General features: G+C 40.1%; 1 protein-coding gene across 1 annotated transcript in view; it reads right to left on the bottom strand.

Annotated features, from left to right (window-relative positions):
• SH3RF1 (SH3 domain containing ring finger 1) overlaps positions 1-17,705 on the bottom strand; it is an 84,247-nt gene extending 66,542 nt beyond the window's left edge. The window contains exons 1-2 of the mRNA XM_069855774.1: positions 17,599-17,705; positions 15,470-15,959 (exon numbers count right to left, since the gene is read on the bottom strand). Of these exons, the coding sequence (XP_069711875.1) occupies positions 15,470-15,856 (387 nt within the window). The 5' untranslated portion in view covers positions 15,857-15,959; positions 17,599-17,705. The remainder of the gene's footprint in view (positions 1-15,469; positions 15,960-17,598) is intronic.
• Between the last annotated feature and the right edge of the window lie 7,442 nt (positions 17,706-25,147).

Below are 25,147 nucleotides of genomic sequence, written 5' to 3'. Positions count from 1 at the left end.
TTCCTACTGACCTTTGGCAATACAGTCAACCAATTTTATTTCTTTTTTCCTAGCATGACCTGAACAAGAGACAGTGCACAGACTTCAGCCTGTAGGTGTGTGCATAGCGCTCATCCTCCAGAAGCAGGAGCAGAAGACTCTACAGCTCCACAGACTGAGAAGAAACATGTATTTCAGGACACATTCAAGTCACCGAACTACTGGGTGGCTTTTTTGCTGTTATTGTTTTAATAAGTGACTGCCCTTTTCTGGGGGGAGTTTTGGGTTTTTTTAAGAAAAAATAACTTTTTGAGACAAATTTGATGTCACCCACCTGACTGCAACAACAGGTTTCTGTAGAACAGCATGGGGAATAAACACCTGCCTGCTGCAAAAATGATGCCTAAAATGAGTTTCAGAAAATAGCATTTAAATTAAGATCTCTCACCAATAAGTGCCATAGAAAGCACACTGAATTGTAACAAGAGCAAGTGTTAGGCAAGGCTTCCATTAATAAGCTTTATCATTAAATCTACTACTAGTAAGTCTGTATTTACAGACTCTACTGCTTATTAACAGTTCTATTCGATTAAGAGACAGATGAACAGCTTTTACTGTTAAAAGTGCTAGTGGATACGTTTATTTTCTGACCATCACATCAGTTTTTGTATGACTTGGTGGCACATTTCATTGCAATATGTTCAGTTACAAACTGAAAAATCCACTAGAACCACACAAGGAAAATGCTCGTGAATAGGCTTAGCATTTAATGGTCTTGTCAATTTGAGGATGATTCACTTCAGAGAAGCTACCAGCAGAGCTTCACTTACAGCAAGAATTTCTCCTAATTTTGCCACCCTTCGTCTAAGCAACATCTGAAGCACCGCAGTGATGTAAGCTGGATTCCAGTGCTTTGCTCCCACCCTCCAAGAACAGCCTGGGTCTTACACTGGTAACAACTCTGGCAGCAAACTCCTCTGCTTCTAGCAGTGCCAACAGTAATGAAACAAAACTAGACGCAAGAGGTTTCTTAGAAACTTGGTGTTAATGCTGCCTGGCCGGAACTATCTGTAATGCTTGTACTAATTATTCCTGAGTAGATTAGACCAGAGAGTGCCAAGCCAGCCCAGCAGCCCCTTCTGTGCACGCTCTGCTGGGTGACCACATCTCTAAATTCAATATCATATTAAATGGTTGATGCCAACACAAACTGCAAAAAAGCTATGAGTTTAAGAATTTTTATAGTTGTGATAAGACAATCATCACTGTAGCACCTTGAACATAAAAGAGATTTTAAAACCTCAAGCAATACATAAAAGTAAATGACAAAAAAAATAATAAAGCAATATATAAAAAAGCAGTTTTGTTAAAATAAGGCAAACAGTAAAATATACCCATAAAAATCCCAGTCTTGCTTTTTATTTGAAATGTTGCACAGAGTAAATGAAGAATGTGGAAACAGAACAAAGGGATGATTTCTACACACCAGCAGTTCAGCTTTCTAGTGCCAACATTTTATATAGCACATTACAGTCAGTTTTATGCCCTCATCTGCATGCGTGAGGTAGAACAGTTAGTCTTCATCTAGAGCCATATTATGACTATGTACTTGTACTTCTCAATAATACTACATTTGTACAGCCTCAGTCATCCTCTCCCCTTGGAGGCAGAATACTGTGTCCTTTTCAAAAGAAGCAAAATGAACCAAAGAAATATTAGATTGCTCAGCCATTCTTTTTAAATACAGATTTCACTACTTGGTCTTTTTAACAGCTTGTGCTATAGTATAATAAGCAAACAAAAGTTAATAGTTTTTTTCTACCACCTAGGAAGAACATAAATGACACCCATTTCACACTAAGAGAAGAACATTGAATTAGAAAAAGTGAAAGGCTAAACACAATGTGCAAGGTCATACGAAGAACTTAAGTCCACATACATCTCAAATCCATTTGCTGGTTATTATTACTTTTAAGGGAATACCATTACAACGAAAGGACTACTTCTGTTATTTTTCCTTCAAATTCAATAGCAGACATATAATCCCCACAAGATTATAAAGACATAGCTAACCAGAAATGTTACATTCAAAGTTATGTATGCTTTTAAAGCTGTCTTTTAAACAGCTATTTAACTCATGGAAAAAAAATTTAATTTATGCTTTGATAAATATTAGTTTCTTTCAAAACAATAATGCTCCACATCTGAAAGTTTCTCTCAAGAGATACTATTTTCTCATTAAAAACAGGTATCAGAAACAAACTATTTTCTCCTAAATTAATCTCTTCTTTACATTACAAAGGCAAATGAGAAGAGAAATACTACAGCTAAGGAAACACAAATAATCAATGTTATGTTTCCCATCTGATAGTCAAAAAATAAGGGAAAACCATCCTTCAAGCATACTTAATTTTGTGCTTTCTAGGCAAAATATACCACTAGAATTATTTTATCTCACCAAATCACAGAATCACAGAATCACAGAATCACAGAATAACCAGGTTGGAAGAGACCCACCGGATCACTGGAGACATAAACGAGACGATTAAGAAAGAAAAGCATGCTATTTCCATAAAGAGTCATTAGTGCCTGTAACACATGATCCAACATAACATGAAATCCAACTACCAAGCCACAGATGTGTCTGCATGAATTTCCTTTAACCTCTATTACAGCACTGAAAGGGACTGCAAAACAATTCTCTGGCCCAGTGACCCAAGCACTCTCCTGGGATGTGGGCAGTTGGGTTTTAAACCTTTTCCCACTACGATCACCAGTGCCAGTCTTCACAGTAGATTAAATATTGAACCAAATGCAGAATTGCCTTAATTAAGGTGATTCACTTAAGGCCAATTTAATGTATAATGACGAATGATAAAACAGAAAAAACCCAGGACTTCTGTAACCAATGCTATGTCCTCCAGTGTCTTTGGAAAATGTTGCATGCAAAGATAAACAAAAGGCACACAGATAAAATACAAAGTATTTGTCGGCCCGTGATCTGAACAATTAGCCAACATTTGTAGGTCCTTGCTGACTTACTTCTATTAGAAAGACAAAATGTGGATTCAAAATAGTATTTAGAACATTCATAAAATAATGAATCTCTGAAAATAACTTGACCAAGAAACAGCACCCACGTACTTTGCAACTGATAGTGCTACCAGCAACTCTCTAGAGTTGTCTGCTGTGTTGCTGGTTCACGCACATCTCTGCTCCTTTATTTTTCCTTTTTTTTAACCCTCTCTCAGAAAATCAGGTTTTCTTCAGGCACTAACCAACGATCCAGCTCCAGTACTTACGGTCAGTTTTACCAGCCCTCATGCATAGTCTCCTCTGTTTCAGATTTATTATGCTGATCAGTGCCTTTAGCAGCAGTTTACGTTGCCTCAGCTGCCACAGGAACGCTAACACCAGTGTCCCTCTAATGAAGGATATCTAACTGCACTTGTTGATTTTTACCAGACCTGTTTTCATGGAAGCCATTAACACTCTTCTGCATTCCAAGAGAGTATTTTCCAATGTATATTTTAACAGCAGTTTGACACTGTGATTTTATTGCTATAGCTACGAGACCTTGAAAAATATAAACACAGTCAGTGTTTATATAAAGCCACTTTGGACAGATTTCTTACATTAAACTTAATATGCTGAATAGAAGAAAGAAATCTGAAAAAAACCCACTCTTTTTCAACACACAGCACAAATCAAACGTTCATTCACCCACTGAGTGCCACTACCAAGACATGCAGATTCATTTATCCTAGTAAAAATCAACAACCTTCTCCAAAAAAAAAGCACATTTTGGCGTCTAATATTATATTGAGTGTAGACTTCAGTAACTGGAGTCTGCCCCCACGCCCAGAGGGCTGTGGTGCTGACAAAGCCCTGCTATTTGAATTCTGTTTCAAGTTTGATCTGCCTTTGTACAAAGCAAAGGTTTTCCCTAAGCAAGAAAGCCACACTCTAACAAAAGTTTCATTGACTTTACCTCTTCACCCAAAATGAAACACGTGGAAAAAATGTGGATCTGAGTTTTTAAAACACGTTTAGGCACTCAGATCTGGAAAATTAGTGCATAACTTGATTTTTGCTTATCCGTAATCTTACAAATCATTACTAATGTTGTACCTTTGAGAACCAGAGGTGGGGTCAATAGCAGTTACAAAAGCGCACGCACCATGATTTCCCAATCGAGACTGCAGCCAATATCCAGATCTGAGGGTGAGGTTATCTGTTTGAGCATGAAGAGAATTTCTCCAACATCACAGGGTATCTTATGCAAACAAAACCTATGAATTCCTGGAGGCAACTATTTAACATTTGCTTGAAACACGTGACATGAAATACTCTGCTTTCTATATACTACAGGCAAGACTAACCGAGCACAGCCAACAAATATGCTGTCATTACTGCATACTAGGCTACAAGATGCTATGAGCTATAAGACGTATCTAATTACAATAACCAAGTTAGTGCTTCTTTTGATTCAGAGGCTACCTTGAACTTCAATCTGGCTATGCGCGACTGGACTTCAATCTGATTACATCCAAGTGAAGCTGCACTGAAACCTCCTTGTAAGCAGATGAAAAATTTTACACACATGGATTTCTTCTGAGGACTGTGACTCTGAATATTATAAATCCATATCTTCCACTACTGCAAGTAGAAAATAGGCTCTAAAATAATTCTGTTTCTTCTTCTTGAACCATTTCTAATCTAATCTCTATTTGTGAACTGAGCAGTACACTCCCAACAAGAATATACATCCTGTCAGACAACCACAGCCTACAAAAAGAACAAACAAGGGCATTTCAAGTGTTCACCACTCATCAGTACTGAAGTTTCTCTGCTCTCCAGCCATCTCCTCCCAGAAGTCTTCTCTCATTCTTTCAATGACATGAGCAACTGCTTTCATTTCTCATACTAACGCTGCCTCCCTCTCCAAACACAAAGTCAGCCTTGGCATTTTCCAAACTTGCTTGCACCCCACATCTATCTCCTCTGTTCCTGTGCTGAACACATCAGCAGAGATGCTGCAGTTAGTCTTCTTCCACTATAAACTATTTTTATCTTCCTTCAGCTCCACTATCTTGGCAGCTCTGCTCACAAGACACACAAAGCTCAGTAAGTTCAACAGGGCTAGAAAAGTCAAAACTGAACAGAATATGCAGTCCGCAGAGGTGGCCAATACACGTTATCTGCATCAATAGTCAAGTTCTGGCCCACAGACTACCGATTGCCTGAAAGATTTTTAGAAATAGCTTGTGAAACAACCACAAAGCTTTTAATCTGCATATGCATAGTGACAAGGAAACAGTTTTTTTCACTTACCCAGCTCTTTATTTATAGTTTAACCTAATTTTATTGAGCTGTAAACCAGGAATTAATGCATTAAATAAAATATATCTTTTATTTTCCCCACAATAAAACAAAGTGACAGCCCTTTCAAATTTTTCCTCTAGTTGTAGGTACCATGGTAGCATGTCTTGTACTCAATAAAAATTGAGAGCAGAATTTCTCAACTCAGTGTAGATATCAACATGTATTTCCGGAAGACCTACATGTGTTCTGAAAGATTAGCTATTCATCTTCTTATTGACCATCCGAGCCCTACTTAGACTGAAGATCTAAGAAGATTACAGAACCTAGTGGCAAGGCTGAAGGCTTGTTAACTTAATAAAGCTATGGATTTAAAACTGTGTTAAATTAAACAGGTTTTGAAAATGGCTTAACTCTGCTAGTGTGGATAAGATTTAAGAGTCTCATCTCAGATCTTTATCTACCTCATGAAAAAGATGACCATGTGAGATAGTAGGGCAATGGCAGACATGAACAAGTGAAGGACTGGGAGATGTTGATTTTCTTCTAGCAAGCTCTCAGCTTCAGAATAAAAGCTTCATCATTACACAGAGGCACACTACCACAGCACACTGAATTCATCTTTACTGGATTTGTTTAAAATAAGCTTCTACAACAGCTATGTCCTATATATGCCAACTCAGATCATCATCGGATTATCTTTGAGTACTTTTCAACTAAACATTCTTTTTTCATCAGTCAGAAGTGCTTCATTCTTCCCCAAATTTTTACATAAATAAAATGCAGGCTATAACCTCAAGAATTAAGATAGCATGCTAATAATGAAAAATTTAAGAGACTTGTTTCAAATTATTCAGTATTGATCCTCTCACTCCTTTGTGCAAGTGAGACTACATTCCTTTTCTTGAGTTCAGCAGCTTGAAAGTCCGGTAGGGGTGAGTAATTTTAACTATGGCTTTTCAAAAGTTTATCTTGTAAAACTGTGGTGCACACATGATAAAACACTGCTTCAGTTCTTAAAAAAGCTTTTAATGTACATGTATATTTTGAAAGTTGAGGTGCTGAGAAGAGGAAATCAAGAGAGGTAGTATGCACATCTTTCCTTTATATAGAAGAGAGCAGAGTTACCTCACCTTGTTGCAACAGTAATGGCATGAAATAAAATCGGTTTTATTACCAAAGGAACACTGAAGACTGAGGAGTGCTTCAGGTAATATGAAATCCAACAGTACACGCTTAGATGCTGGGCTTATCTTCTCAGCAAGACTGGAAGCACTCTTTCAGTTCATAGAGGAGGAGAATGATATCTGTATTAATTTTTTAGTAACATTGAAATGGTTAACTTCAATCAAAATGCATTTATGACTAACAGCCTACTCCCCAGCTAGAAACTGTGGAAGGATACTTAGCACATTTCCAGAAAATAAAACCAGACAATCTATATTAAACTCTAAAGAATCTTGTCAACTTGGAAGACAGAAAGAATAAGTAAGCACTAGACCAGAGCTTCTAGGTCAATTAAAAAAACACCCACAAATTTACATCGTATTTAAAAAATTATATGTGAAAGGCTGAGCATTATCAGCCCCGTTTCAAACAAAACTATTGTCCAAGCAAGACAGCGCACACATATGCACACAAAAGAATTTTGTTCTCATTTTTCAGATCAGATACCTTCTTACAGGTTCTGTTTCTTTATACTTGAGAGTTTCAAGGGCTCATAATATAGGTAGTGGTGGTGGGGAATTAAGCAAAGGCCAAATAAGGCAAGAACAAACACCTAGACAAGAAATTAAATTACTTAAAATTCTGAAGTCTCCATACTCTTATGCAACATAACCCTAACTTTAGACAACAAATCACATGCTTGAGTGTCACAACAAGCATCAAATGAGTGTTACAGTCCTAAGCTTCTAAGAGTACAGCAACAGTGTCTGTAAATTAAGTATGAAGAGTTGAGTTTGGTTTCTGTGTTTCATGTCCCCTTCAGCCTTAGAATCCAAAGCTGTATGTTTCCAGGAAATATTGAATGACATTTTAAAGTTATGCATGTAAGCATCACACAAAGAATTCCAAATACTGGACTCGGTTTCTCTCTTTGGATTGATTGTCCTTATCTCTAGAACACCTTCCTGGGTGCCAGCACTTCCTGACACGTAAGAGCATGCAGAACAGAAAACAGACTTAACTGTTTACCTCTGTGTTCACCAAGATCAGTTAGGGGCTCCATGCCCAAACTGCAAGGCAACCACAGCAGTATCTATGGGACAAGAACAAATCAAAGCAGTTACTCAGGCACTCCCAGTGCAGCAAGGCTCTAAATAGGTAGGACTAGCTCCACTGTTTAGTCTGACGATCAAACAGAACAGTGCTGCCATCTCCCCCTCTGCACCCAGGACTCTGGTTGCACAGACAGTGCTATGTCTAGGAGATGTCTGCCAAGCTGCTAACATCAACTGTCAGCACTGCTTGTCCAGAATTTGATACAGTTGGAAAACAAAGGAGAACAAAGGACTTCTTAAGCTGAGGAATTGTTGCTCCCTTGTCCTAATGCTTCAGGCTTGGATTGCAGACAAAGCATAACGGAAAATCGGTTAAAGAAAACTGCAACACAACACTCTTAGGGACTGCTATGAGCATCTTTAGAAGCTGCCTTTGAAGCAGGGTTTTTACCTCCCCCTCTCAGATCTACAGGAAGGTGGAAATTCGTAACACGACGACATGACCATTCTTCAGTATTCAGAACACATGCCAGAATCAAGGCACCCATTCGTTTGTCAAGAAAGATCAGAAAGGCTGAAGGGATCTTCATGAGTTTAGAAGCTGACAAGAGATAAATACAAAAAATAGTATGTGCAATTCTCCCCCACCTCAGAGACACTCGCTTCCTAAAATTAACACACCTCATTCGTTTTCTGTTCACTAATAAAGTGGCATCTGACAGGAAATGAGTCTTAACAGGTTCACACTTCTCCTTAGTGCACCCTGTAACACAGTGTACATATAAGCAGGACTGACCTAATGAAATTTCAACTTCAATTACTGAAACACATTCTTACCTACACTAGAATGTACATAGGCAATGACTTAAAGGAGAAGGGGGGGAAGAAACTCTATGACCCAAGGAGGCTAAGCAATACAGTAACATCTAAGTAATATTAACCTACACTTTATGCTCTTCATTCATTTAGCAGGTTTAGTCATAAATACCACAAGAGCCTCTAGTGCAGATACTTCAACAGAACATTTCTTTTCTTATTGCTTACTTTATTTTCCCTATGTTTGACACAGTCAAGGACAAATTGGACACGAGGGAAGTAAGATATATGTTTTCTTTTTCTTGGAAGCAGAACACTAAGATCAGAGGCAAGAGAACATTTGAATAAAGGAGAACGACAGAGCCAAAGAAAAGACCACGGAAGGTGCTAAGCACGTCATAAGGAGAAGGCCAAATGCACTGCAAGGGGAAGTCTACCAAAAGAAAGACAAACAATTTAACATAACAAGCTTCCAGCTTTATTATCACAGCTGCATTTTCAGGCTTGCTCTTTTCCACAGCTTCTATCCATGCACTAAACACAGCGGTAAGAAGAAGAGGAATTACCACGAGAACCATTTCACTGTGTAAAGGAGGGGGGAGAAAGATTTCTAACTGACCCCATCCCAATCAGCCCCTTCAACTATTCCTACTATATGGGACACCAAACAAGAGGTACCCATTGCAGAAAGCCAGACACTGTGCCTACAGAAACAGAACAAGAGCACCACTGACTGACTTTTCTAACCAGAGGCTGGACCACCTATGTAAAGCAATTTTATTGGTATTTGATTTCTGTGGTAACGAGAGAAAAATAAAAAGAATTTTATTCTCTTTAAAAAAAAAACTGCTCCCCTTCACAAGCCCATTAAAAGTAAAGGCTCTAGACTTCCTTTTCATACAGAAGTTTAAATTTTCAGAATGATCAAAGCTTTTTGAGTAAAGCAATAACCTGTAATTCATTGGCCAAATTACAGTGGAGGAAAAAAACCACCATTTTCTTTCAGGTAGGCTATTTTAATCAGATCTACAGAAAGGGAGGAATGTTAAATTGGAAATTAAAGGGAAATAAAGACAGCCTCCTCTTCCACCTGAAAACAAAGCAATTGTACACACAACAGTATCTTCCACTAACACACACAAAACAAGGCTATCTGAAGCAAAATAAAAAGATTCAACCATCACACTTATTACTGTGGATTTGTTTATTAGTTTATGAATCAACTTCCTTCAAAACCTAATTATTTTCAAAATAAAGGGATTGCACTGGTTTCACAGCTGTTTTATCAAGCAGATTAATGTTAGCTGGCAGGTTAAAGATTGCTATCAAGGTTCAAAGTACAGAATTAAATATTTCTGTACTACCAACACCATTCACATTATATATTCTCTTTTTATTCTCTTCAAAACACACTCAAATTGACACACTGGTGCCAGGCAGATGCAGCTGAAGAACAGAACACCAGCTTCCACAGACTTTTTTAAAATGTCTGGCTTTTCATCACCGAGGTATCTATGTGATTCCCTATTAAACATCCAAACACAAACCAAAATCCTTCTAACTATTTAACACTAGGCATGGGACCATCTTTGGTACAGGAAATGGATTACGAGAAGCTCTCCAGTAGTGTGGAAGTCGGTGATTTAGAGAGTGAATAAAATGTATCTACTGACCTCAACTGAGACTGTGGACCCATTGTAAGACATCCTATAGATACATTCAAAATAAAAAAAGTCAATCTCTGCCCTAAAGAGTACACAGTTTAAATAATGAATCAAACAAAGGAAGTACTATCAGTCATATCTGCAGATGGGAAACAGGCACAAAGAGCTTTAAATGACTCTGTGCAAGGTTATAAAGGATGTCTGTGGCAGAGCCAGGAACTAAGCCCGGAAGCTCTCAATCCTAGACCAATGCCTTTGGATACTGAGACAATTCCTCCTTTTGCTTATCCTCCTTCTCTTTACTTAATTACTTATCTTAGAGAGGAAACACATTAACACCACAGCAGATAGTCTATTTTCCTTTCATATATATAATCTCCCATTAAATTTCATCTAGCATAACATAGGATACAGAAGCGTTACAAAGAACTAATTAAAATTGTACAAACAATTGTAAATGCAGAAGTAGAACCTGGTATTTCAGAAAGTGTGAAATGAAACAAAAACATACATATGTGACTTAGAGAGACTTCCCAAATATTTTCTAATGATCACTCTGAATATGAATAGGTGCCTATCTCCACATTCTCAGATTAAGATAGTTCACATGTTAAAGGCTGCACCTTGACACTCCTTCACTGTGTAGGATCGAAAATATGCAGGACGTACACAGACAACAAGATACACTTCTGTTTCCTTTTTAGAAAAATAAGGGAAAAAACAGACTTTGTATAAATATGTGCATATACAATGCTCAAAATCAGGTATCATTACTTCATGACTCTCCAGCCTACTATCACAAATACCAACCATAATACAACTGCATTAGCCACTTTCTTGTGTATTTCTACAACCACTTCTTCCCCACAAAGTGGCATACTTTACAAACTGATCTATTTTCACAATGTGAGCCTCTTCTAAGAGTACCTGACCAGCAAACATTTACTGACACACCATTTCCATGCATTGTTTAAATCTGCTACCTCTTATTCAGATACAATTTAAACATCTGTTCCAATCTACACCTGCTGCATTTGGCAATACCTGTAACTATTTTCAACCCTTTATTAAAGTTACTGTCCTTTGAATGCACATTTTCAGTGCCACTATCGTTTTCTAATCATTAAGAAGTTTCCTTTGACAACTAAGTTCTACTAGGATCTCAGTAGGCCAGCAAGTGTCACAGCTACAACAGCAGCACTTGTTTCAGCTCCTATCACGTTTTTGAATCCTGCTAAATAGCCAAACTGCGTGAGCTGCCATCCTGAGCTCTTTTCTCCTGGATGTTTTGGATGAAAGAAAACTGACTGCTAACATCATGCATTAAGTCTATCAGACAGAGAAGCCTAACTTGCTGAAGCCCTCACAGATTAGAAGGCGGCCCATTGTCCCCACCAACCCAGGTTGTATGCAGAGTACAGCCATGGAAGAGAACCTGGCTCCATTTATTTTCCTTTTTAGCATTAAAGTTGCTTCAGAGGTTCCCAGACATGCTATTGGATCACAAATCACTGTTGCTGTGGCAGTATGGATGTGGGAATTTAAAATTTTACGGTTGCTTTCCTTTGTTACACAAGAATGTTCCTGTATTACACAAGCATGAGAATGGATGTGTGGGTTTACACTACAATGCAATACAGCCGAGCATTAGCAGAAACTCAAAGAATAACCTTCTGTTTGTGGGGTTTGCTTTCCTATGCAGTTTATAAGAATTTATCACAAACATCTCAGACATTAGAAATTTTTAGGAATGCACAGAGCAAGAATTTATTGATGAAAGTAGAAAGCCCCCTTTAATATCTAAATGAGCATCTTCTAGTAGTCTGTAATGTTCCTTTATTCCCTCATTTCAGTATCACTTTTGGTGAAGTCTTCTTAATAGAGGTTTCTACTAGCCTTCCAGAATAAAAACAAAAAAAAAGGGAAAAGCTTTAGGACTTTGCCATTGTCTGCACTGTAACATTTCTCAATAAGATTTCCCACTGGCATATCATATAATATACTCAAATTACATCATCAATGCTTATTCAGCATAAGCATCAACTCTATTAAGCTTGGCCAACTTTTGAGCTATTCATGCTTTTCTTTAGAAAGCTGAAAACATCTGAATACTTTCTTATCTCTTCCTGCCAACACTTGGTCCAGCGAACAGCTTACAACGTTAAAAAAAACCCCAAACTTTCAACAGTGATGAGATTTCAGACTAGCTAGACAACTTCAGCCTAAGGTTCTGATGAGAAAGCAACCCTAACTTCAGAATCTTGGGCTATGAAGAAACTAGCAGGAAAACTGGTATGTCTTCAGCACATACAAATTCAAGGGAAAAAAAAGTTAAGACAAATAATATGAGCATAAATGTGAAAATAAGCACCCTAAAATTTTCATATGCTCTTTTGAAGGAAACAAGGCTCATGTTATCATTCAGTCCCTCAACAGCCCCCAGCAACTTGCTCCCAATGACTAGACCCAAGCAGATTTGACAGCAGGCTGTGGCTCTCAAAGCTCTTCCAAGCTGTCAACCTATCTGAAAGCTTTCACTTAAAATAAGAGACAGAAGCATTAGATTAGCCTCCATTCCAAAGAAGAGGCTGCAACACGAGGCTAATTATTATTTGTCCTCCCAGGTAAGCTGGTTGCTCAGAAGAGAAAAGCTGGGCAGTCAGCAAACAGTTTTCCATCAGGTACAAGCAGCATGCTGCCTTTGTCCAACTGGTAGCCAGGGAAAGGCTTTGGGCATCAAAATAGCAGGGAATAGGAAGAGGTTATGAACTGGCAGGGAAAAAACTGCAGTTGTTACAGCAGTGAAAGATTACAAAGGTTACAGAAAGAAACAGGGTTACTGCTGTGGGGGAAATAGGAGGCACAAGATTTGTTAATCCCTACCACCCACCCAGCTTCATTATTTTTAAGACTCAAGGAGCCATTTGTTTGTTTATTGCCATGTGTCACCACATATATACAGAGAATGCAATACACACAGTACTGTGCAATAACAGGGCTGGCAGCTCCACAGTCATTGATACAGTTCAGGAAATCACACTGCAGTAGGTGCTGTATTAACCTTTTCTGAAAATTATGGCATCCTCTGAAAGGGCATTTATGAGCTTAGTATTACTTCAGCATATAGGTAGAATGTTTATGACTTGACAGCCTTCATCCATGTTCACTTCATTTAACGTAACAGCAACTTTCATTTACCAGTTGCCCTTCAGCAAAATTAGTTTAGGAAATCTGACTCTGCCACTCATCTAGAAACAGATTTTCCTCCCCAGTTCCCAGAGAGGAATTGCATTTGCAAACATCTTTATGTTATAGTTAGCAAAACAAATAAGGTATTCACTTCAATATTGCCCACTAAATGGGCATTTTGTTTCCTGGATGTTTTTAAAAAAAAACACTTTTCATATAGAAAAATGAAAAGTTCTTCTCTCCCCCAGAGCTGGCTCATGTTCTTAGATGTACTGCCTTCCTACAAGAAAAGGCTCTGGACAAAGCAGACAAAAGATGAGAATATCATCTCTCCCAATTTCCCAAAGGAAAGAAGACACAAGAATGCCTGTGAAACCCCAGGAAAAAAAAAAAAAGGATATATTCAGACTTACTGTAAAATGTTTAAATCTATCACTAATATGCAGTGAGTACCAGTTAATTGCATGAAGAATGCACATGGTCAAAATTTTAATGGCACACAGCACAGCATAACTAATAAACTGAAGCAACATTACATATGTTATCACTTTCTATTCTGTACAACATCTGGAAAAACAAATGGTGCAACAACAGGATATTATAGAACAGTAAAAAAAAAAAGAGAGAGTATTCCATATTCAGTTTTATTGTATCTAATAAGGGTTTAAGAAACTGAGGGGCAGTCATTCACAAATGCAGTACACTGCTGCACCGGAAGCCTTTTTTTGGAGTAACAGTCTCTAAAAATATAGCTATTCCAAAATGTCAAAACAAAAATATATAAATAAGTTACTTGGCCATCTTGCTTTGTTTAAAATTGAAGAGCTTTTGCAAGTGCACAGCAACATGGCAAATGCCTTAAGGTTCTGGAGAAGACCAGACTGGTTCTGATACTGCTGAAGCTTCTTTACGGTATTTTTTAAGGCTTACCTTCTGAAAGAAAAAAAAAAAACACATCATCTCTTCTCACTTACCAATTAATCTATACACAGAATAAAACTTGTTTACAGGAAGTGTAATGATAATTATTATTTTTATATTCTAAAGTAAAGAACCCAATGAGAGTCTGCACCAAATAGAGAAAACAATATAGTACTATCTAATGGAAGAACAGCTGTATTTTATGCCCTCATGCAAACTTGAGATGTATCTAAGATGTTCTGAAGACACTACAATCATGTAAGTACAACTGAAGACAAATCAGTGTAAGCCTTCCTTCGTTGAGTAAGCAAACTAGATCATTCCACTACACTTCAAAATAAAGACTAGTCCTGCCATATACACATTTAATTCTTCTTGGAACTACTTAAGACATTTCTTAAAAATAAAATAAACTTGACAAGAAAGAAACCATCTAAACCACTCAAACTCTAAACACAGTAACTCTGAATACACAAGCATCAGAAAGCAGACAGCAAGATCTCTCAGAGAAGCTGTTCTGCTTTGTCATTAGATAAAAAAGAGCAAGGTCAGTCATCTCATAAAATTGTATTTCCCAATACAGGTTCTAAAATGGATAATCATAAATGAGGCTACGGAGTCTTGATCAGAAGGCATGACAGAGTCTACGGGTTCCACAGATCCTAGGAAGGACCATGCGTACAGACAGAAGGCAATATCTTCCCATCACAATACACAGATTTTCCAAATGACTTAGAAAAAACACTTTGAGGAAAAACTAATTGAAAAAGGGGTGAGGATTGAGTGTACAAGTAACTTACCAGACCACAGTAATTCAAAGATTCTTTTTAAAGGCACACTAAAAATGTAGCTCTTCAAAAGCCAAAGGTAAAACCTTCACTGACTTCAACAAATCCTAACTTCCCTGCTTCATGGTTTAGCATGAATGAAGTCTCATGTAAAGGAAGTTTACGGACAGTCAAGTTCAAGAGCCAAAATAAAATCTCTAATCCAAGAACCATTTTAAGTGTTCTTCAGAACATGTTTATCCTTAAGCTCTCCACATAAATCATCTTGTTCTATTTGCCTTCCTTTTAATACAATTAAGGTATTGAGACGCCTTTCTTCTCCTTACCTCACTGACAGCTTTAATGAGGATATATTATTAACGGTAATATATAACAGTAAACCCAATAAGAACACCAGTGTGTTTTGCTAGAAATCTGTAACAGTTATCAAAAATCCTGTTTTGCCATATTTATTATCTGACTGCCCTAATCTCGAAGCAGCGGCCATCAACCCTTTGGTTTTCCAAAGGGTTTTCCATGCAGGAAAAGATGTGACTGCCACAAAATACTGTCACCATATGATACTTACCCTAACAGGAGGGCTGCGCGCTTGCACCCTTTGCTGCTGTCCAACTTGAGAGCTCTGCAGGTCCTTTGATCCGCAATTAGCCACAGTGTTGACGGGGACCCTTAGAGCATTTGTGCTACCTGTCCCACCACCAGCGCTGGGTTTCCGAGGCCTCTGTTTGATGCCATCCAGTAGTCTAACAAGCAAAATATTACTGGGAAGCTCGTCAACGCTGCAGTCAACTAAGGTCCTGCACTCTGGACATCGAAGTTCATTTCGAGAGCTTACAATGCCCAGCAGACAGCGTTTACAAAACGTGTGCTGGCAAGGCAAGACTTTTGCAGAAGCGTCAAGGCGTTCCAGGCAAACAGGACACTCCAACAGATCCAGCAAAGCTGATTCATCCATTTTCTTTGTATTACTTAACCAAAAAAATGAATCTTCACAGAATTTGTGTGTTCTGAGCACTCCAGGGATATCATGTTACATCCATTCCTCTTCTGACAATGCTCTGAAATTTTTTGAGGGGAACAGGTGTTAATAAGCTGGTAAAAAAGTCAGCAAGACTATTTGATAAGATGTTCACAGAAAGACAAAAATAAAAGATCTGTAGACTAATTCAGTACATACTTTCAATAAATGAAACATCAAAATAGCAATAATTAATAGCAATCTACGTTAATGCAAATATTTAGTTAAAATATTATGCTAACAGCTAACAGCTAAGGTTTTTAAATTCAAGCCCCCATAAGTTTAGTCTCGAGTCGTTCTATTTTCTTGAATTATTCCAGAATGAAGAGCTATCCCAAGCACATCATTAAAAAAAAAAAAGAAAAGCTTAGTTTTCCTACGTTTCGAATCACTGAACTTTTATTTGAAATCAGCCATTTCCACAAGCAGACGATGGCGAAGGTAACTGCAACTGGTCCAAAACAACAGAGAATACACCAACAGGGCATAGCAAGGGGAACTGTATTTATTCCAAGGACTAAGCCAACAGCAGACTACATTTCTACAAAAATTAAGAGCGGCACATCACACACATCAGTCTTGAAAGCAGCCTTTAACTGAGAGGGTTTTGAACTCACCACAGGCACCAACAAGAGGGTTCACTGCAGCGTCACCTTTAAGAAGCGCTTCAAAAACTACAGCGAAGGGATTTACAGCAGGAAGCACCAGTGCCACAGCCTTAGGACAACAGGAGCGGTCTGTATGCACCACGGCAGCAGGGATAAAGCTCCAGTCAGCTGAGCGTATCCAGCCAGGGGCTGGAAGGAGGGAGGCAATCATAGAATCGCTTGGTTGGAAAAGACCTTTGAGGTCATCGAGTCCAACCGTACCTGTCCAGTACTAAACCGTATCCCTAAGCGTATCATCCACCCACCTTTTAAACACCTCCAGGGATGGGGACTCAACCATCTCCCGGGGCAGCCTGTGCCAGTGTCCAATCACCCCTTCGGTGAAGAATTTTTTCCTAATATCCAACAGGAGGCCATTCCCTCTCATCCTATCACTTGCCACTTGGGAGAAGAGACCAACACCCACCTTCCAGGCAGCCGCAGGCAGTGATAAACTCTCCCCTCAGCCTCCTTTTCTCCAGGCTAAACCACCCCAGGCGTTCCTAAGACTTGCTCTGCAGCCCCTCCACCAGCCTCGCTGCCCTCCTCGGGACGCGCTCCAGCCCCTTCCCCGCGCCGAGTCACAGCCGGAGGCTCCACCTGGTCCCGCACGGCGGGGCGGGACGGGGACGCGGCGGGTGCCGAAGCTGCGGGGGAGCTCAGCGCCGCCCCCACCCACCTGCTGCTGGGCCCCCTCTTCCCAAGCCGCCCGCGGAGGGGACAAGGGACCGACACTCCCGGGAGGGGCAGAGCCCGAGCCGGGGCGGGCACAGCGCCGCCACCCCGCCCGCCGGGGAACCGAGGGGGCACGGCCCGGACGGGACGGGCCGGGCAGAGCCGAGCCCAGCCGAGCCCAGCCGGGCAGAGCCGAGCCCAGCCGGGCAGAGCCGAGCCCAGCCGAGCCCAGCCGGGCAGAGCCGAGCTGCCCAGCCCCGCCCCGCCCCTCGCCGCGGCGATCCCGGCGGGGCAGAGCCGCCCGTCGGGGCTCGGAAGGGTCGCCGATCACCTCCCCCCCCGGCCCCCGTTTCTCACCGTGCGGGGCCGGACGGGCCGCGCCGCTTTGTTCCCGCGAGGAGCCGCCAGCCCCGGCGCTGCCTCTCCCGCCGCGGCGGCTCCGCCGAGCGCCCGCCCCGCCCCGCCCCGCGCGCTGACGCGGGGGCCGCCCCGCCAGGTGCCCGCGGGGGGGAGAGGCTGAGGGGGGGTGGGGGGGATCGCGCTCAGCGCCCCCCACCGGGCATGGCGGGTATAGCGCCCCCCCGGCATTGCAGGCACAGTGCCCTCCCCTTGGGCACGGCGGGCACAGCGCCCCCCACCGGCCATGGCGGGCACAGGCCCCCTCCCAGGGCACAGCAGGGCGGGCTCAGGCCCCGCAGGGCGCTCCGGGGTAAGATTCGAAGTCAGCTCCAAGCGATAACCCCGACTGCACGTCCCTCTCTCGGGATGGCAAAGTTATTTGCTAGCGTGGCTCGATTAAAACCGATAAACCGCCCCACGCTGGTGTCTCTCTGGGCACACGCCGCCCCCGACCCCGCTGAAGTTGAGGCGTGAGGCGCCCCCGTTGGAGGCCGTTGTTGTGAAATAGCCCGGTTGGAATGAGGGAGGGAGTAAACCCTGAAGTGCGTATAAATAATCGTGAAAGAAATCAGCAAAAAGGAATTTAAAGCCTCCACACGCACTTTTGGAATGGGATGAGGCAGCTTGGATGGTGAAAAAAAACCTAGAGAGATGTCCAGGTTCTCCAAGTCCTAGTCAGAGGCATCCCCTGCTGCAGCTTAAAAAGGAAAAAGGAAACAATTCAAAAGCTTCCTCGCTGCGGGTAGTTTCGAGCTATTCAAGTTTGTTGTCATTCTTACTGAATTATCTGTGCGTATAAAAATCTTTCCTTTTTTTCCTCCCCGTGGGTTATGTGGGTTTGTGTAAGTTGATAGCACATCAGGCTTTTCTGCCTTGCTTTCTGACTTTATTAGCCTGGTTGCTTCCTACAGTACTGATATTCTGTGATTATTAGAATTTCCAAATATGTGCTCACTCTGAATACGTCTCTCATGTTCTTTTTATTTACTAGTCGTAATAGAAATATTGAAAGTGTTAAATGTCTGCAGTGCATTAAGAAATGAGATTTCCTCCCCCGTGAATTCTGGAGCTTAGGGATCTGGTCTGTGTCTGTGCTTTCCAGGGAGTATTGTAACACAAATACAAGAGCATAAACATCTGATACTTAAGAATATTTCCATGTCTCATAGTATTCCTCAATCTTGCCATGCGAGCGTTGCCACTACGGAAAGAAGGATAATCAGTAAGTTAAAAATCCAGACTTGTTGAATCTAAACAAAAGTTCATCTCACAATTGGATTTCACTTTTGCCCATGGCTTTTCCAAAAGATCTCATCAGGGTTGCATGTAATAATTTGCCAGCCTTTCCAGCGTAGTTTTGTAAGCAACACAACTGTTGTTGTCTAAACCGAGTTTGCTGCCTAGGGAATGTGGAAATGGTAGAGGAATTTACAATACATGTAGCGCACCAGGGAAGCAAGATGAAAGTTCAGGGAAGCAGGATGAAAAGATCAGCCCTTTATCAGGGCTGGTCTTTGATAATCAATGTTTTCTGTAAAGTCTGTAAAATACTAAATATATTTTGAGATACTGGCCAAAGCCAAAGCAGTAAACATTCTGAAGAGTATCAGATAAATATGTGACTTCCTGAGCAGCAGCAGTGGTTAATTTTCAAACAAATACAATCTATGTAAAAAACTGTGGGTGTGTATGCTGATGTACGCCACTGCCCTCTTACGGATGAAGGGTTTGACTTGGAGAGGCTTGAACAGGCTGATACCAGGACTGAAAGAACAGAATTGCTATTACATTGAAGCACTTTTTCATTCTCACTGCCAGCCACAAGCATGGAACTGTACTTGGCACGTTTTCACACAAGGAGACATCGCTTCTTGAAACCGTTCCATTCTTATGTACAGTTCATTAACTCCTTGCACAGTTTTTACTAAGTAATTGGTGCAAACGAGAGGTTGCATAGGGCAGGGAACTGTTAAGAAACAGATTTGAGTGAAGAGGCCCCACAGTTACTAAAATATCTAGATTTCTACAAATATATTCTTACTAATATTTGTTCATATTGGTGAAAATGTATTTTACACATTTTTGGTGTAACAAATAGTACTTCCGAAGCTGGTTTTCAGGCATAGCCTTTTTCTTTTCTCTAGCATATGCTGTTTCTCGTCATCTTGAAGCTATTCAGTAAAGGAAGAAGCGAAGAGTGATAAGCAGAACAGCAAAAGACAAAATGTCAGTATAAGAACTGGTAACACTTGGTTTCTTTGTTTTTTCTGTGTTTTATATCCAGCATCCTGGGTGCAACAAACCCACCATGGCCTCTGTGCTCCTATTTCCCTTTCACTGATACCTTCTTTATCTTCTGTGGGCCGGCTAGCCGATGGACCTCCCATATCTTCATCCCTCTCTGGCGAAATGTCCACACTTTCTGTCCCTCCCTAAATCGTACTGCAGTAATTCCTGTTTCTGTCACATTTCCAAGTCTCTTTTTTTTTTTTCTCTATCTTTAAAATGCCAGGTAGCATATACTGTGCCTGGCTTTGGCCAACACTGGCTAATTGATAAGTCAGCAGGCTAAAAGGAAGAGATAACTTGACCTCTACTGCACCCTTTTCTGTAGGGGGACATTGTATATTAGAACTTTTCTGGATATGACCACTGTTTTCCATAAAACCTAAGGAATCTTAATACCTTACGAATACTCTGTCAGATTTTCCTAGTGAATGATAAATAATTGGGAAGCAGGGCTTACAGATGCACTCTATAACCATTTACATCTAGTTCCTTAGGAAATTTATCTAAGAAGTAACATGGGACATTTCAGAATAAGATTCTACTTGTTAGTATGCAAATCTTCTGAAACATACAGACATTTGTAAAATAATGCTCTCAAGAGCAAAAGCATTTAATGCACTAAAATATACTAGTGCACTGGAAAGCAAAACCAGGACTTATCTCCATTCTAATACTGCAGAATGTTCCTGAAGCTTGTGACCCTGCCAGCAGGATAAGCAGGACACCTGAAAAAGTCATGTTAGCGGTCTGTATATTTAGATTCATAAAACTGAACAGCTGAGTGCCCAGTAGAGAAACCCTGGGCTGTGAGAATGAACATATGAATGTGGATTTAATTTATTTGTGAATTCCATCCTTAAAGTCTTGAGATGATTGCAAAAGATGCAAACGTTGTAAAAATTATAGGACAGGAGATGCTTGGTCCCATCAGAAAGAAATTGTAACAGAAGATGGTGTCTTGTGGCAGTCATAGTCTGTTGAGTTTGTTTTCCTTGTACATATGGGGACTAATTTTAACATTAAGATTATTTCTACTGAGAAGAATAAGCATGATTTTGTTTTAAGATACATTCTTTGTACTAAACTGGTTTTATAACTATTTTTTTTGTCAGGAAGGATGACATTTTGTAGTGTCCACATTAACCCATCTTTCTTATACAACATAGATCTTGAGCATCGACCAAAAAAGGCTAATCATATTTTCTTGTACAGTGACCTCTGGAGATACAGTGGTGATTTCCTTTCAAAGGCCATGCAAAACTCCCGCTGACATCAGTTTAGTGAGATTTTACCACTGATGGCCATACTGATATTGCTGGCTTCATACTGGCAAGTGCAGCACATAGTGAAGCCAACTTCCTTCAGTCTCCGGCGGAAACGAGCAAGGATGTTCCTCAATTACTTTGTTCTTCTTTTACTTTGTTCCTCTTTAAAGAGTTGGGGAATTTTTTTTTGTGGTTTTGGTTTTTTGGGGGTTTAGGGGGTTGTGGTTTGGTGGATTTGGGTGGTTTTATTTTTACAAGATTCCAGAGCTGCAGTTAGTGCTAGCTTTAAATTGCCTGGCTCAATTGCTGTTAGCGGGATTCTGGCAGCGTGGAGCTCAGCATGGTTGATATTGATCCAGTCAGTTTGCTGGCAAACTGAGTTTTGTGCTACCCCTGCTGCACTTTCTGTGTTGTGAGCTAGTAGTAACTAGATCAATGACTGTAACACAAATGTACTTCTAAGGCTTCTGCATCCTGCCAGGAGGATCTCTGCTCTTCTTGTATTTGCAAGGGGGCAAAAGGAATGGGTTGCTGTGCTCTTAGCTCAATTTGGTTTCTAGTTTCAGATCTGTATTCTGTGTTCTAGGCATCTAGCTTGGATTATTGATAAAAGTTGCCTGGCTGCATCTCAAACCTGCCAATACAGAGATGACATTTGACTTGTGATTACTTTTTAGTCTCCTGGTTCTTTCAGGAGAGTCTAATTTGTGCATAAATATTGTGAACGAGCTCTGTCTGACAATGTGAAGCTGGGATTGTGCCTTTGTGTGTATTGATGCTTTCTAAATAATTTGTGTTGCAATGAGGAAATATGCAAAAGAAAAAGGGGTTGTGACAATTAAAAATAAATATGTCACAAATTCGCAGTGCTTGGGTAAGCTCTTTGTTATATTAAGACATTTCTCCCAGGCTAATCACAGAAAAACACTGTGCTTACAGGTGCTTATGATCTACATAGCCCTACCTGCAGTGTGCAGTGAGGTGTTGGTGTGTGTAGGTGATCAAAAACTTGATTTTAATGATCATTACACTGGTGGGAACATAGTGCCTGCATCTCATTAGCTTGCAAGCTTGAAATTGCCCTTACTACAAACAAGGGTAAAGAAAAAGCAAAGGAGTATGTTTATCTAAAGAAATCAAACTGGGTGGCACAGCTGTGAAGATTGTGGGAGAGGTAAAGAAATGCAAGAATCCATTGCTTAATAAGATTATTCTAAAATAAAATTATCTTTTCCCCTCCCTATCATGCAGCAGATAAGCCACAGACCTGATCTGTGAGGCTGCAAATTAGGTCCTAATGCTCCTCGGCCTTTCTAGAGTTAGTGCTATGCCCACAGGGGAGATTCTTGGGGGTACAAAGCATAACAGATTCTCTGTTAAATCCTTTTTGAGGTGTCTCCCAGTATTATTTAGATCTGCTTTCCCAAAGATCCATAAGTGATTCAGGATGTCGTTCTAGAATTATTGATTGTCCTAGACTTTTTGGAATACTTACATGCTATTTTAATAGTTTGCTATATTGTTAGTAAATTTAAACTATTAAAAAGCTGTTAATGTTTACCCCACTTGCGAAGGCTATGGTACAACAGGGCAAAGCTGTTTTAAAGGAGCAGTAAACCAATAATCATATAAATATTTAAGTATAATTATTGTGTTACTAACTCTAGACTGACACCAGGCAGAACTGTTAACCAACCACTTCAAGAGACAGTGGACTGGAATGACAAAATTCCAATTTTATCTTTGTGGAATGTTGCGACAAACGTTTGGAGCTTTCAAAACTCAGACAGATGAGATGAGTTGCGAAGTGCAAACAGATTTTTTTTTTTCTTTTTAAATAAGTGAAGGCATAATATCATAAGGGCTATTCAACATTCATAAAAGTTCACTTAGTCTTCACTACCACACCTCATTACCAGAGTATCTGAAAGAAGCTGAACGTCTGGAGACTGGACACTTGGCATGTTTAAAAAAAAAAAAAAAACCAAGCCAAAAACCAAAAAACCAACAATCCAAAACTAGGTGGAACTGCAGAGGAGAGTCAGATGCACTTTTGCACTTGAAAGTGCAAGGGTTAGGGTTTGGATTAGGATTAGGTCTAGGGGTTAGGGTTAACAACAAGGAAAGTTGCATTCTCTTTAGCACAAATTATACTTCTTGTGTCCGAAAGGTATAGAAACTCCTTTACAGCTCCAGTTACCTGCAATTTCTGGTACACTTACGATAGGATGCAGGCAGAGGTTTGGATGTGATCGGTGTACCATCCATGCGCTGATGTTTTAGCTATGAGATCTTAGAAGCAAAAAGCAAGGATATCTGATGTACCTTGGCTTAGTATGAAAGTTTTTAATTACGTTGGGTGAAAGTAAGGGAATAAATGGACAAGTTCCCCAGTGATTTTTTCAGGATTACTATCATTCTTCTACCACTGTTCTTTACAAACAGACAAAATCAGAAAAGAAAGTCTAAAAATTTCCTTGTTCAAAATAAGATTAAGAAAGTGAGATAAATTTATGGAGTATTCATGGCACTACTTTGGATCTCTATTACAAAGCTTGCAACTTGACTTTTAAGTTGATGAAGACATAGAGACATGAAATGAATTCTCTGAGGCTGCTAGTGCTACAAGGCTGTATAATCACTCTGGGACTGCCAGAGTTGGGTTTTTTTTGTAGATTTGTGTCACTTTCACTCCCACACATCTGGCAAGAGACCTTTCTGCACTGGCTTAGTTGAAAATCTTATCTCATAGATCATTACTAGCAATAAATTCCAGCCTTTGTGCTTTCTTAGATTGTCCCACAGCCTGGAGTCGCTGATTTTGTGGAACTAGGAATTTGGGCCTTAAAATATTTACTTAAAAACACACACCAAAGAAAAAAATTGCCTCCAATCCAGCCCACTAGATCTTTCTTTGCGAAGCCAGCTCTGAACACGTAAATCATACCAAACTGACTCCCAGGGCAAAAGAAAACAGGCAGCTGGATTCCATCCCTTTAGTTAAGAATCACCCTTTAAGCACCTCTTAAATAGACACTTTTTATAAGCTATAGTCAAACTCATTTTTAAATAATATTTTCCCACATGTGCCAGAAAATGCGAACAGGAACTCTCTCCATCTGGCTGTGACCAGGCACTGACACTGGTTAAGTGTGCCAAAAACTCATTTGCAAGCATCACTGCAAACTGTTAATGCAATTGTACCACCATTCTTCTCTAAGGTCACACCTATGCTAAAAAAGGGATGTATTTTTAAGCCATGTCACAGTCCTTAAATGTAGCGAAGGTGCCTGTGGTCAAGACGGTTGTCAGCAAACGATCTGTGCTGGATGTTTTCCTGTGTGCTGGTTCTGACCAGTGAACATTTTTCTGGTATTGCATCCTGGAAACATTTTTATTTATGGTGTTCATTGTGCTCTTCCTTTTCATAGAATAACCAGGTTGGAAGAGACCCACCGGATCATCGAGTCCAAAATTTTTCTATATAATAGGGTTGGGGAGCACGAAGGCAGAGTGACTTATCTCCTGGAATACCCTTATAGAGCAGGATCAGAGTTAGTAATGACCAGTAAATGTTGCTGGTTAGCAAGGGCATTCTCTAGGTCTGGGGAAAAATGGTATGGGGATGCAATGTACTCTAATATCCCTCCATTCCTGATTATCACATTTCAGAATGAAAATTAGCAGATAGCAGATAATAAAGCCAGAATATTTTTCCAAAAGTCCCAACCAGAATTCTTGAGCAACTTAACTCAGGAAAATCATGGCAGAATACACAATCAGGGTATAACTAACTTGAAATGCCTTCCCTTTTTGTTTTCATAGGACAAATTAAAAATATTTTTACTCTAGTTGTGTTGTATAATGTGAACTATAGTAATTTCAACCAAAATACAAGGATAATCAAGGAACAAGCTGTAACTTAATTTTTGGCATTTTTATTTTCAGTTTCC

The sequence above is a fragment of the Phaenicophaeus curvirostris genome, chromosome 4 (genome assembly GCF_032191515.1).
Source record: "Phaenicophaeus curvirostris isolate KB17595 chromosome 4, BPBGC_Pcur_1.0, whole genome shotgun sequence".
Classification (NCBI taxonomy): domain Eukaryota; kingdom Metazoa; phylum Chordata; class Aves; order Cuculiformes; family Cuculidae; genus Phaenicophaeus; species Phaenicophaeus curvirostris.
The sequence above is the reverse complement of the archived record's forward strand: the minus strand, read 5'-3'. Positions and strand labels throughout refer to the sequence as shown.